Source organism: Cheilinus undulatus, linkage group 19 (genome assembly GCF_018320785.1).
Source record: "Cheilinus undulatus linkage group 19, ASM1832078v1, whole genome shotgun sequence".
Taxonomy (NCBI): Eukaryota; Metazoa; Chordata; class Actinopteri; order Labriformes; family Labridae; genus Cheilinus; species Cheilinus undulatus.
The window spans coordinates 23,499,721-23,512,533 of NC_054883.1; the positions used below are offsets into that span (position 1 = coordinate 23,499,721).

A 12,813-nucleotide genomic window follows, 5' to 3' on the forward strand; every position below is an offset into this window, starting at 1 on the left:
TTAACTATTTCTAAGTAGACATAAAAGAAATGAGTGCACCTTTAGTACATGATAAGCCAAGTTCTTATATTCAGTCTAACCAATCTTTTTGAGTTGCTTTTATGTTTTGCACCTAGTAAATGTTTAATTCCACAGAGCTTTTGGATTTACCACTCATTACAGGCTTGGCTTTCCAAAGATATGCATTAAAGTTTATCTTTAACACTCCAAAAAGTCTTAAATCAGTTGTTACAATGCCATGTGACAATAATGCATATCATAGGGGTCTGACCCGGAGATGACAGTGGGTGAAGGGCTCCTCCAGCAGTCGGTGGCACACTGATTCAGCATGCCTGCGTAGGCCAGGGTCTTCGGAGACATCACAGCTGTGACCAAGCTCAGCCGCATCACTGCAGCCCTGAGGAAAGCACAGGAGAGAGAAGGATCTGGTTATACTGTAGATAGATCAATTGATATCCAATTATATATCTCATGTTTATGTGGTGGCAGCTTTAAGCATATAGCACTTTGAGTTCAAGACAAATTTAATATCATATTAAATCAAAGCCAAGCCCCCCAGGACCCAAGAGAGAAGAAAAAGTGACACACTGTCATCAAAAATCAACACAAATTTTAATTGTTTCACTGATAAACCCTGAAAAGGCCTTTGCGTGCTTTTCTTGTCAAAAGAGCCGTGTATAAACTACTTAATAACTGCTTTATCATGGTTTTCATCAAAATTTACAAATCTAATTTGGGCAACCTCAGAACAGACAAAGCCTCACGCCCCCACTAAGATCTATGCCCCCCCCCCGGGGGGGGGGTCCCAGACCCCAGGTTGGGAACCCATATTGTGTAGTGTCATATTGTGTTGTGACATGTATCCTATCATATGGTACCTTTCCCACGCTTTGTTCTTGTGTATCGTACCATTAATCTAGCTGTAAATTGTCGCATTTAGTGTGTACTCAGGAAGAAGAAATAGCTTGTGTGGGTGTCACATAAAGAAAATAATGGTGAAACCAATAATGGTGCAAAAACTAAACACTCATTCAATAAATTCATTGCGTTACTTCATTCTGCTGGTCAGGAACTTTCCACGAGTTTCCAAAGCTGGCGGCGTACTGGGACACAGATCCACTTAATGTAGTGAAGTCATCTATGGCACAAACAAAGAATATGTTACTTTGCAAAGCTGAGTGAAAATCGTTCAAATAAACTTAGTTATATCAACAGAAATTGAGATACAAAGAACTTTTAGTTGGACAGTGTAAAGAAAAAATTTACAGCTTAAATAAAGTTTCATAGTGACTTTGACTTTGCGTATTAAATGCATAAGCATGGCACTTTTACCATCGGCATTATTGTTGTAGACTCCACAGAGCCCCCTGGTGGCAGCCTGGTGCTCAGCCGTCACTGTCAAGTAGATCGTGTTGGTCAGGTCAAACTTCACTCTCACTCCCAGGCCGCTCTCCACAAACACAAAGTCCCCGAGCCAATGGACACTCACTCCTGTTAGAGGTCAAAAGAGTAATAAGCCTGTGATAAATCTAACTTAATAGCATATATTTTTTTTTACAGAAAATGACACCCGAATTGGGGACAGGTTTGATGGTTAGAGTTCAAGTTTGTTCCTTGACATTCACAGCATTTCATACCCCACTCTTTTATCCCAAACTTCCCCATCTCTTTTTATCGTCCAGCTCAAATAAAGGCAAAATTAAATCCAAAATATATATCAAAGAGATTTTTTTGGAAGGTCATCACCATAGACATATAGGAGGTGGATGTTGACATCAGATTGGAAGAGTAAAGCCAATTCTCTATCATAGCAAGCTTGAGGTGAACAAACCAGCTTTGAATGCTGTCCCATTATAAAGATGATTTTTTCACTGTTGTAAAAGTTTTCCTTTTAACTCAATACTCCCAAATTGACATGAAATACACTAATGTATTGGGTGTGAAGGTGCTACCACAGTAACATTTACTCAGTGCTTGTGCCAAAATTCTTCCATTTTAGAATTATAGAGTCCGCTGTGCTCTTGGGAACCTTCAGTGCAGCAGAAAAGTAGCCTTCCCCAGATCTGTGCCTGTCAACAATCCTGTCTCTGTGCTCTGCAGGCAGTTCCTTTGACCTTGCTTAAACCTCTCCAGTTTTAAAGATAAATCAAAAGCTTACCATTTTGGAAGATTGGCTGTCCGTTTGGGACAGGCAGGTTGTTCAGTGTTAAGTTCTTGTGACGAATGGTGACCAAATCTAGACCCAACATCATCCTCAAGGCCTGAGAGCAGAGAGGACATTTACATTAATGCAAAGCAGCGAGCCAAATAAAGATCCTCCATGCATGCAACACTAGTCATTATTCCTAACCACTCCCATAATATTGCACTGGTGAATGACAATAGGAAGACACACAATTTCCCTAAATCTGCCATGTCATTCACCTTACTGCAGCCTCTTCTCCCATCACACACTGTACTGATGTAGACGGCCCAGGTGCCATCAGTAGATGAGGCCAGCAGGTAAGTGCAGGTACCCTGGAAGTGGAAGTGCTTCCTGTCAAAAGTGCGGTAGTGGGCTCCACCCCAGGACATGCATGTGGCCGAGCTTTGAGGCAACCTGACGCTGCCCAGCAGACCGCCACGCACCAGTGGGGACATCTGGGAGTCTACAGAGAAAGGACAGAAGTTTATTCCCTATGTGGTGCTTTCAAATAAAATACAAACACTGTACACTGAAAAAAGAAATTTAAGAATGGATCTATTATACAGAAGTGCATATATGCCTTCTGACCAGGAAGGAGAGTGTAGGTGCAAGACAAGCAGGTCTGATCTGAGGCGTTCTTCCAACTCAGGCCCCACAGGCTGCTGCAGCACTGCTCCATTGGCATCAGGGAGGAGTTATGAACTCCTGGGAACTCCTCACAACTCCAGGTGGAGTAACACTGACCTCTTACACCCACGCCTGGGAGGAAGAGGCAGAAAGATACATGAGAAGAATGTGAAATTGAGTAAATCCTAGTCAGAGAGAGGCAGTTTTAAAAACACTAATGAGAAAAAAATGGAGGAATATTACTAAATGAATTTCAATTAACGGCAAAAGCCTCAACAAAATACCACTCAATATTATGAATAAATAATGTATTTGCATGTAACATTATAGTGCATGATGCATTGTTAGTGAAGTATTTACTTTTCCATGTATAACAAGCGTGATACAATCCTCACCTTCAGAGCAACGTGGCCCACCCCAGCCTTCACAACACGCCCGCACAGTCTTGTTAATCATCTGCCTCTCCATCTCTGGGGGTCTGACATCAACAGTGTCAGATAAATGGTTAATATACAGGCACATTCAGAAACTAATCAGACCCCTTCAGTTTTTTTTAAATTCTGTCATGTTGCAGCCTGATGCTTCAATAATTTTAGGGTAATTTTTGCAAATTTATGAACAATGAAGAAACCGTAATATCACATTGACATAAGTATGCAGACCCTTTTCAACAGCACTTGAAATGTAGCTCAGATTCCTGCCATTTCTCTGGATCTTTTCTCAGATGTTTCTACACCTTAATTGGAGTCTGCCTGTGGTAGATTGAATTGATTGGACATGATTAGAAAGGCACACACCTCTCTATGGAAGACCTTACAGCTGACAATGATATCAGAGCTCAGAGACAGGATTGTTGGCAGGTACAGATCTGAGGAAGGCTACAAAAACATTTCTGCTGCACTGAAGGTTCCCAAGAGCACATTAGCCTCCAGGATTCTCAAATGAAAGAAGTTTGGCACAAACAGAACTCTTTCAAGAGCTTGTCACCTGGCCAAATTGAGTATTTGAGGAGGAGGGCCTTAGCAAGAGAGGTGACCAAGAACCTGATGGTCACTCTGACAGAAGTCCCTAGATTCTGTTTGGAGATAAGACAAAGTTCCAGAGGAATGCAGCCCCATCTAAGTGCAAACACATGACAGTCTGCTGGAATTTGCAAAAAAAAAAAGAAGAAAAAAAGTACCTGAAGGACTCTCAGACTGTGAGAAACAATATTCTCTGGTCTGATGAAACCAAGATTGAACTGTTTGGCTTCAATTCTAAAACTTATGTCTGGAGGAACCCAGGCACCACTCATCACCTGCCCAATACCATCCCAACAGTGAAACATGGTGGTGGCAGCATCCTCCTGTGGGGGTGTTTTTCAGCAGCAGGGACTGGGAGGCTGGTCAGGGCTGAGGAAAGCCGAACGGATCAAAGTACAGAGATATCGTCAATGGAAACTTGTTCCACAGCACTCAGGACCTCAGACTGGGCTGAAGGTTCACCTTCCAACATGACGATGACCCTAAGGCAGACAAGCAAGACAAGACAGGCAAACCAAGACAGGAGTGGCTTAGGGACAACTCAACTGTCCAAGAGTGGTCCTGCCAGAGTTCTGACCTGAACCCTATGGATCTTCTCTGGAGAAATATGAAAATGGCTATCCACCGACGGTCCCAATCCAACCTGAATGGGCTTAAGAGGTGCTTCAACTAAATACTGTGGTAAGGGTCTGAATACTTATGTCAGGCTTTTATCCTATTCGAGTTTATTAGAGAATGACCTTCAATTTGAGAAAATGACTGACAAACTTTTTCCCAAAATGCTGCACTTGAACCATGATGATGCCAAAATGTTAAAGCAATCAGACCAAATCAAAGCACATCCATGCAATATTTGAAAATGCAATCATTCATGTTCTCAAATTAAAAAGACCACACACTCAGCTAAAGAAAAAAGGTCCAGTAACTGTCAATCTACGGGGACAAAATGAAAATAAATGTTTAACAGATAAGAACAAATCAGCGATCCATCTTCCTCCTCATTAATAGTATACAAAAAGAGACAACACCAATTCAAAACTTCACAGCTTTTCACCTACTTGTACATGAAACAGGAAGCTTTGGGCCCTTGTTGTTTGTAGTACAGTGCAATGCCATCATCACCGCCATGCTTTACACGCATCCTGTCCACATCCAGCCTCCAGCCATCAGTGTTGTACTGATAGACCTCAGAGCAGCTCACTTCAAGCTGCAGACGAGGGGACAGGACTTGCTCCACTCTCTCCTGCACAGTATGCTCACACCAGTGTCTGAAGAAAAATATGTGCTTTTAACTTCCATTTGAATACTTAAGATACAAGTATACTATGTTACACAAAAAGCCTTTAGTTATGGCTGAGTTCCTGGTCCTGAAACTCCCTCAGTGTGTATATTGTCACCATAGAAAAGCACTGCAAAGCCTGAGGCAGTGTGAGTCATTCAAATGTCCCAGGCCTGGACCAACAAAGGGCCGATTACCATTTTATGAAAAGCAACAATAGGGAATGAACAAAATATTTCTCTTCAGTAATTATCCTTACACTTGTACTTGTAAACTTATAATGGCCTGGCTACAAGCTACCTAACAGAACTTTTAACTCCCTATGAGCCAGGCTGCAGCCTTAGATCCTCGGGCTGGGGGCCTCCTGGTCATTCCAAAGTCAAGGCTCAAAACTAAAGGTGACAGGGCCTTCTCTGTCAGGGCCACTCGAATTTGGGAATTCATTCTGGAATGAATGGATGTATCCTCAAGAAGAAAAAGAAAAATCAGAAAAAGTGCATTTTTTTTCACCCAGGTCAACCATTTCATCTAAATCTGCACAGTAACACGACAAATGAAAGTAAAAGATTGCTTTATGCTAAGATAGTTGTATGATTCCCATACCTCTAGTCTTTTTTGCGGTTTAAGGCCATATAATTATTTAGTAATATATAATGGTGTAACCCCTTTCATGGACAAACACACATAAATACTGGAATTGTGTGGCTATTCCCTGCTATTAGAATAGAATAACTGTTGTTTCCAAATGGCAGCTTTAAACTCCTAAAACTCTAAATTTAGAGGAATGATTCAGCCGATGGGACTGGTTAAAGTCTGCCTAGTAATATGCCTAGTAAAATGCCTAGTAATACATTCTCCTAATATTGTACCCTGAATATTGGCCCTCTAGTTTAGTCCAATGAAATTAAAATTTAAAATCGGTTCACAGAATCAGCACTGAAACACACACTGAAGTAGCTACATCCACATTGTAAAATGGGCATGGTGGCTTGCAAACTGTAAATATACTTCATGAAAATTTACTTTGATTTGAGCACTTTAAATGCTTAATTACTGAAGCAGTTCTACTTAATGTACCTGAAGATCTACAGCATTGGTGTTTGTTATTGCACATTTGGGTCTGTACCTCCAGGCAAAGTTATTTTGTCTTTTTAATTTTTACTTTATTTGAGACTATTTTTGCAAAGTTAAACTTATTCTACAAGATGTTTATTTCTAACATGTAAATGATCACTGAAAAACAGTCAATAAAAGAACAAAAACAAGTGAAAAGCAAGAAATAAATTGATACTGTGTGCCTGAAAACCAACAATATGGTTGATTCTCATAGCTCTGTTTTGTAGCAGTAATAGTGGTTGAAGTGGAGATTTGTATGTTTCCCATACCTCTGCACAATAATTCAAATAATTTAGGATTAGTGAACCAACTTGTATATATGTAAATAATTTTCTCCCAAATTTTTTGTGTTTTTTTGTGGTGTATTTATTATTCTGCTGCTTTTCATGTTCAAACAGTGGCTGCTGTGTCATCAGGGATCAAAATGTTAATTAATCCGTCCATCAATGGGAAATGTGTTTGCAATGCCAAAGCAGTACACAAATTTATATTATGAATTATATATTGTATATAATATAAAGAAAACTGATAACAAAATGATAATTGTTTTTTGTTTTTTTGTTTTTTTGTTTTTGTTTTTGTTTTTTTTTTTGTTTGTTTGTTTGTTTGTTTTTTTGCAATTATTAAAAATCTTGGTTTTACTTTACAAATTACACATTTCAATTCAAAGTTTCCACTTAAAGTATTTTTTTCAGATTACCACATAAATTTTTTTCCATCCATCCATTAAACCAGCCAATTCAATTCACTTCAGTTCAATTGAATTCAACCTTTATTGTCATTGCACAAAAAAGTACAATGAAATTTTCCGTGCATCCTGGATAGAAAAAAATAAATAGAATTAAAATAGGATCCCACTGCTGCATACATGTTCACTTTCATCTCCACACCCACGTTAAGCCAACCAATCATCCATCCAACCATCCATCCAACAATCCAATCAAATGTCCATGTATCCATCCATCCAACCAACCAACCATTCATCAAACCATCCATCCATCCATCCAACCAACAATCCATCCAACCAACCAATCATCCATCCAACCAACCAATCATCCATCCATCCACCCATCGAACCACCAACCAACCATCCATCCATCAAACCAACCACCCATCCAACCAACCATCCATCTATCCATCCGCCCAACCATCCATCTATACAAGCATTTATCCATCCAACAAATCAACCATCCAACCAATCAACCAACTAACCATCCCTGTATCCATCCAACCTCCCACTGAACCAACCAATCATCTTTCAAACCATCCATCTAACCAACCAATCAACTAACCATCCCTGTATCCATCCAACCAACCAATCAACCAACAAACCATCCATGTATCTTTCCATCCACCCATCAAACCAACCAAAATCATCCATCCAACCAACCAATCATCCATCCATCCACCCATTTATCCATCCAGCCAGGCACCCAAACTGACGATCAGTCTGTCAGTCTATCCAACCAACCATCCATCTATCCAATCAGCAATCCATCAAACATCCATCTATATTCCTTTTCACATGAAAATTTAATCAATTTCACAATTGATATTTCTAAACTTCTTTATTTATTCAAAAAAATCTTTTAATCCTTTTTTAACCGGCCTGAATTTGACTCACCCCATTCCCATCACAGTGTGCAGTCCAAGCAGAATCAGTAAAACTGTCTCCATGTTCTTCCTCTGAATGTTTGTGCTTTAAATACCTGTTATAAAAGAGTCAAACTTTAAAACAGTGTCTTCTTATAACCATACTTTGAGTAGACATTACAAAATGCAATGTAACCCAATGTTTACCGTAGATTTTCATAATAGAGCACTGTGAGTGAAAGAAATTACAGGAATAAAAACACAGAAAGTATAATTCTGTATAATTAGAGCAATGACAGCTATTAAAAAAGGATTGGATGTTATTGGTGGCTAAATGAGGCTTGACTCCTAAAAATGAAAGTCAGTTGATGATAAGACTAAAATGAATCAAACAATCAAAAGTAAATAAATCCTAAATATTTCATTGTTGCTCTCCAGTGTTTCTACTTTGATGAAAAAATATGAACTTACCTTTAAAGTGCTTTTGGAGAATCTTTGGATTTTGCCATACAAAAGTCCTAACTCCTTAAACGTATTAATCAGGTTTACTGTCCTGCTAATCACTAGTTTTCTGATATCGTTCTATCTGAAAGTATGTAACACAATCCTCAGTACAGTGACACTTTCCATTGTAGGGGACGTGGAGCCCTGGATGAGGGTTTTAAATGTGGGGGGCAACTCAAAAGACGTACAGTAGCATCTGAACCTGCTACCATTGGACCTGAGCGCTAAGGCCACAGCTGTGAGGGCAGGGATTGGTCACCGGACGAGTGACGGACACATCCTCCGTCTTTGCCACATTACAGGAGGCTGAAGGTGATGGCGGGGGTGGAGGACACTCAGCCTCAGAAGAAAGAGATGTTTGTCGGAGCCTAATCCTGTAAAGAGAAGCGTCTCGGGTGGGGATGATGGGGGAATTTATTCAATGAAGCGTGTCAACAGACATGGGGACCGGAGGGGCTTTCAGACTCGCCAATATCCCAAGTCTGACCCCCGGAGTGAGGAGCCTCAAACACAGCTGTTGCCACACCTTAGCATGGAGATTCTGATGTCACTGAAGTTTACTCTAAGTGTGTCATAATTTACCTCTCTAACATGGCTGAGTTCCCATGAGACTTTGTCGATAGAGCTGAGTCATTGTTAGTTAAACTTCACTTACTGGAAGCAGGAGAGTTAATAGAAAAAGGCTGGGGTTAAACAAATGAAGACATCAAGAAACAAGAGGTTACAGCCACACTAGAAGCTAAGGCTTGGTGCTTTAGCACGAGTATGCTAACAAGAATGATATAATAAGCAAATCAATTGATATTAGGGTTAACTTGAACTTGGATAATGACAGTGCAGAGCTCCTGTTGTTCATAGCTCCTCCCCTGGACTTGGATCTGCTTTACAGCCTTGAACAAATCTGTGTGCTGTAGGAGCTTACATTGGTGGTTGTTGCACTGAAAACCAGCAGCACGGCTGGTTTTTCCAAACAGAGGCTCACAGATGAGTGGGGGAAGGGTGGTCAGCAATTAAATAACACAGCACCAGCTATGGAGAAGCAGCTCAGAATCTTTTAATGTGCAAATCTTCTCTAAACGTAGAGATCTTTATTCAGGATCTATGTGTGCCAGCCTCTGTGAGACTGAGAAACCACCATGTACCTAGACCATCATTAAAATTACAAACTAAGGTCTTTTAACTTTGGGCTGCATGGTTGGGCAGCAAGAAGGGTCCTGGTTTGAATCCCTGTGCATGTTTGGACTTGCTCCATGCGACATGCTCAGTAGGTTAATTGGTGATTCTGAATTGCCCATAAGTGTGAGTGTGACTTGTTGTTTGTCTCGCTTTGTCAACTCTGTGACTGACTAGTGTCACCCAATGGCAGCTGGGACAAGTTCAAGTCTTTGTAACCCTGAACAGAAGAAGTAGTGTAGATGAGGCATGGGTGTATCGGTCTCCCTGCCCATCTGGCTACCAACAAAAAAAATCTGTGCAGAGGCCCTTTAATGATGTCTTAAACTGAAAAATATTCATTATTGGGATATCTAATGAACAAGAAGAACAATTAAAGGAGAAATGGCTTCATTAAAGTATGTACTGTATCACACACCGGATCTATTCTCAAGTGGGAATAGAATCACACTGACACATTAACATTAATCATATCAATGCTTTCCAGCTTGCACATTGACCTTTTTATTTATCAACCTTGGGTGAGAACAGCATAGATTTGGATGTATTTCAAGGCAAGCTCCATATATGATTTGTGATTTATGAAAAGTGCAATTGCAAAAGTCCAATTACAGTGTACAAATTTGTATTCACTGTATTCAAATGAGTGTACTTTAAAATGGAGCTGCACTAACCTTTGAAGTTATAACAGTCTCCACTCTTCTTGGAAGGCTTTCCACAAGATTTTGGAGTGTTTCTGTGGGAAGTTGTGCACATTCATTCTGTAGAGCAGTGGCTCTCAACCTTTTAAACCCGCAACCCCCCCCCCAAAAAAAAAGGTGCCGGAGACCAGGGACCCCCACTGTACCTGAAGGTGGTTGAACACAGCCATGAACACTAATGAATAGTCATGTGCAGACAAGGCTGTCCATAAGGGAAGATATGTAGGAGAGCTTTCTGGGGCCCAGCCAAACTTGGGTACCATGGAAGTCAGAAAAATCATGGTCACTTGTAAAGTTAAGCTGTGATACCCATATTTTAGGGTATTAAAACCTGAATAATAACAACTCTTGTCAAATCAACATTATGTGTGTGTGTGTGTGTGTGCTGTAGTAAAAAGGGTTCTTAAAGATGTGAATCCCTTTTCCTAAAAACAAAATTAAAATAAGTTGAAAATAGGTTAAAAGCAGTGGAAAAGGTGGTAAAATTTGAAAGTAGCAGAAATTGGTTACAAGTGGCAAAGATAAGTTAAAAGGGGGGAAAAAATGGCAAAAATGAAAAATAGTGGCAAGAATGAGCATTAAAAATGGGAAAGTTGGATTAAAAAGGGGCCAGATGGGTTAAAACAAGCAAAAATTGGTGAAAAATATGGTGAAATTGGAAGCAAAATTGGTTTTTAATGGCAAAAATTGTCAACTGCGGCAGAAAAATTGGTAAAAATTTGCAGAAATTGTTTACATTAGCAAACATGTACATAACAAATAGTTAAATTTGGTTAAAAGAAGGTAAAGTGGCCAGTGATGGGTCAACAGAGGGAACAATAAGCAGAAGTAGCAAGAATTAGTTTAGATTTGACAAAACAGGTAGGTTGTATGCAGTAATGTCTTAAAAATAGTGCTGTTACTTGATTTAAAAAATTAATGAAGTTAAGCACATCTCTACGCTGTGATAAATCATGACTGATCACAACATTTTTTGATTGTTTAAGTATATCATTATGTTTTTAGGTTTTTAAAGGTTGTTATAGTCAAGTTTTTTATTTTTTATTACCTCCTCCAAGGAGGCTATGTGATCGGCAGGGTTTGTTCGTTTGCTAGCAACATAACTCAAAAAGTTATGGACGGATGTTGATGAAATTTTCAGGAAATGTCAGAAATGACATAAGGAAGAATTTATTAAATTTTGGGAGTGATCCGGATCACCGTCTGGATCCAGGATTTTTTTTAAAGGATTCTTTACTATTGGGAGATAGGGCTAATGATGGAGGTCTGCGCTGTTACCACTTTACACCAGGAGATGGCGGACATGAGTAACTTTAATCCCAGCAGCATTTCTGGGTGTGTTCCTGTTCAAAGTTCTGGAGTTTATAGAGTTTGAAAGATGCACGCCTGGTTGAGGAGGTGAGTTGGAGCGTAACAGAGAGAAAGACAGCAAATTGTTGCGAGAATACTCACAATGCTGGGAGGAATAGAGGAATATTCACCCTCTGCCATGACTTTCAGTCGTCCGGTGAGACCATGGGTGAGACTGTCAATGCATCTGTTGCAATGCTTCCATCTTGACAGTCCATATCTAGCAAAGCCAGAACGCACAGCCAACGGTGTTGGAGGCTGCCTGGTCATGTCAAAATATGCAAATTAGATGAGTGAATTTACTCCCATCACAATGTTTGGGTCATACTGGATTTTTCTCATTACCTCCGCCAAGGAGGTTATGTGATCGGCTGGGTTTGGTAGTATTTTGGGAGTGATTCGGGTCACTGTCTGGATGCAGAAATTTTTCAAAGGATTCTGTAATATTGAGAGATAGGGCTAATGACAGAGGTCTGCGCTCTACGAGTGCTCTTTTAGTTCTTTAATTCAATGAACAGCACATTGAAAGTGCTGATCCAAGGCCTTATCAACACCACTATCGATGCTTTCTATAGTTTGGTGGAAAGGCAAATAAGGGCAAATATTTAACCTACAAGTGGTGATAGCTGAGTAGTGCTTGAGTTAAAAAGCTGAGTCAGTCTGTCATATCTATTGTACTGTATATCCCTCAAATATAAACAAATATTCACACTGTATTTTTTTTTTTAAGTTTCTCATCGAAAAGAAAATTTTCCCATTTTATGACATTTACTGAGGTTGCCTGAGTGCATCACATTTTCCTCTTTCAGCTTGTCAGGTTCACTAATTAACTTCAGTTTTGCCAATTCCACCACACGTGTCTACACTGGATTACTATTGCTAACAAACAGGAACTGCTCAAAGTTTTGGAGCACTTTTCAGCATTTATCTGAGAAGCTGAAGAAGAAAACTGTCCTGAAGCAGCTGAAGAGAGTGGTATGACCATGGCTTGATCTTGTGTTGTTGTTAGCATCTTTGGTAACATTACTAAAGATGTGCTTTGCCCAAAGGTGGTACTTAGACTAAGACTAAGACTAGACTAAGACTAAGACTTGTTTTGCTTCGCTGTAAAGACAGTTCATCACTGCAGCATGTACTCACAATTTTGGTTTTATCATAACTAACATTCGCCAGCTTTTAAAGAAGAAAATTGCCATTAAGAAGAGCTGGGTCTGTCTCCTCACTCATCACTGCTGGCTGTGTCTGACCAGCCTCTCACCACTT

At 39.9% G+C, this 12,813-nt stretch overlaps 1 protein-coding gene across 1 annotated transcript in view; it reads right to left on the bottom strand.

Annotated features, from left to right (window-relative positions):
- sspo (SCO-spondin) overlaps positions 1 to 7,906 on the bottom strand; it is a 96,183-nt gene extending 88,277 nt beyond the window's left edge. Inside the window, exons 1-9 of the mRNA XM_041814572.1 lie at positions 7,854 to 7,906; positions 4,893 to 5,102; positions 3,208 to 3,290; positions 2,774 to 2,944; positions 2,425 to 2,648; positions 2,159 to 2,261; positions 1,333 to 1,491; positions 1,053 to 1,138; positions 272 to 397 (exon numbers count right to left, since the gene is read on the bottom strand). Of these exons, the coding sequence (XP_041670506.1) occupies positions 272 to 397; positions 1,053 to 1,138; positions 1,333 to 1,491; positions 2,159 to 2,261; positions 2,425 to 2,648; positions 2,774 to 2,944; positions 3,208 to 3,290; positions 4,893 to 5,102; positions 7,854 to 7,906 (1,215 nt within the window). The remainder of the gene's footprint in view (positions 1 to 271; positions 398 to 1,052; positions 1,139 to 1,332; positions 1,492 to 2,158; positions 2,262 to 2,424; positions 2,649 to 2,773; positions 2,945 to 3,207; positions 3,291 to 4,892; positions 5,103 to 7,853) is intronic.
- Between the last annotated feature and the right edge of the window lie 4,907 nt (positions 7,907 to 12,813).